This window comes from Neltuma alba, unplaced genomic scaffold, assembly GCF_004799145.2.
Source record: "Neltuma alba isolate B1F8T4 unplaced genomic scaffold, ASM479914v2 tig00010580_pilon, whole genome shotgun sequence".
In the NCBI taxonomy this organism is placed as follows: domain Eukaryota; kingdom Viridiplantae; phylum Streptophyta; class Magnoliopsida; order Fabales; family Fabaceae; genus Neltuma; species Neltuma alba.
In genome coordinates, this window is record NW_021635445.1 from 525,595 (window position 1) to 526,467 (window position 873).

General features: G+C 46.6%; 1 protein-coding gene across 1 annotated transcript; it reads left to right on the top strand.

Annotated features, from left to right (window-relative positions):
• The first annotated feature begins 600 nt into the window (after positions 1 to 600).
• Positions 601 to 873, top strand: LOC114757196 (uncharacterized). The gene has a single exon (XM_028946196.1). It carries the CDS (start codon positions 601 to 603, stop codon positions 871 to 873), a length of 273 nt encoding a protein of 90 aa, XP_028802029.1.

Genomic DNA, 873 nt, shown 5'->3' on the forward strand with positions numbered 1-873 from the left:
CTTTACTTCAATCGCCTAAGCAAGGACTAGGCTGTCGAGTGAGGATTGGCCGAGGCTCGAGTTGAGCATGTAGCTGGGTACAAATAAGCCAGTGAAATAGGACTAGGAAGTGTACGACGAAGCACGCGTGGTACGTAAGCGAATACGGATCACGTGGGTTTGTACTGATCCGCTTTCGAGCTGTCGAGTAAGGAGTGCTCTATCTCTTAAGAAAGGGGCTTTTGAAACCCGCCTTATTAGACGAGAAGGGGGAGTACTCTCTGATGTGCGTTCTATTATTGCCTCCTATTCCTGAGGGAGTGACCGGAATTAAGCCGCGTGGCAATACCCACAAAGGACTATTTGATTCGCTTTTTGGGCAGGGCCTTTCGTACGGATTGGAGTACGAAGATAATTATTCAGCACACTAAAATCTAGTGGATCTGGTTCCATATTCATGAAAAGCCGGGGTTGAAACATGTTATGAAACTAAGACAACAATTATTACTAATAATAAGAAAGAGTTAAGCGCCTCCAAGGCCTATAAATAGAAGCTTCTTTCAGTCTATATTTTCAAAGAGAGAGGTAGAAGTCAGAAAGAAAGACTTTCAGTAACACTTAATGGATATCATTGCCGCAAGACTGGCAACAATTCAGAACGAAATCCGTCAGGTAGAAAACCAGAAGCTCCAATGTGAGCAAATGCTTGGTCTGTTCTGGGAGCATCCGCCTGCTCTCGATCCTGAGGACATAGGAAGAAGAATGCAATTTTTACGGGAGCGGATTCAAGCTCTTGAAGCCAGGAAACGGGCCCTCCTCCTCGAACAGGAGGACCTGATTGTGCGAGCTGCGGCGGCAGCTCCCCCCTCCAATCCCCCGAGAAATGAGCATTAG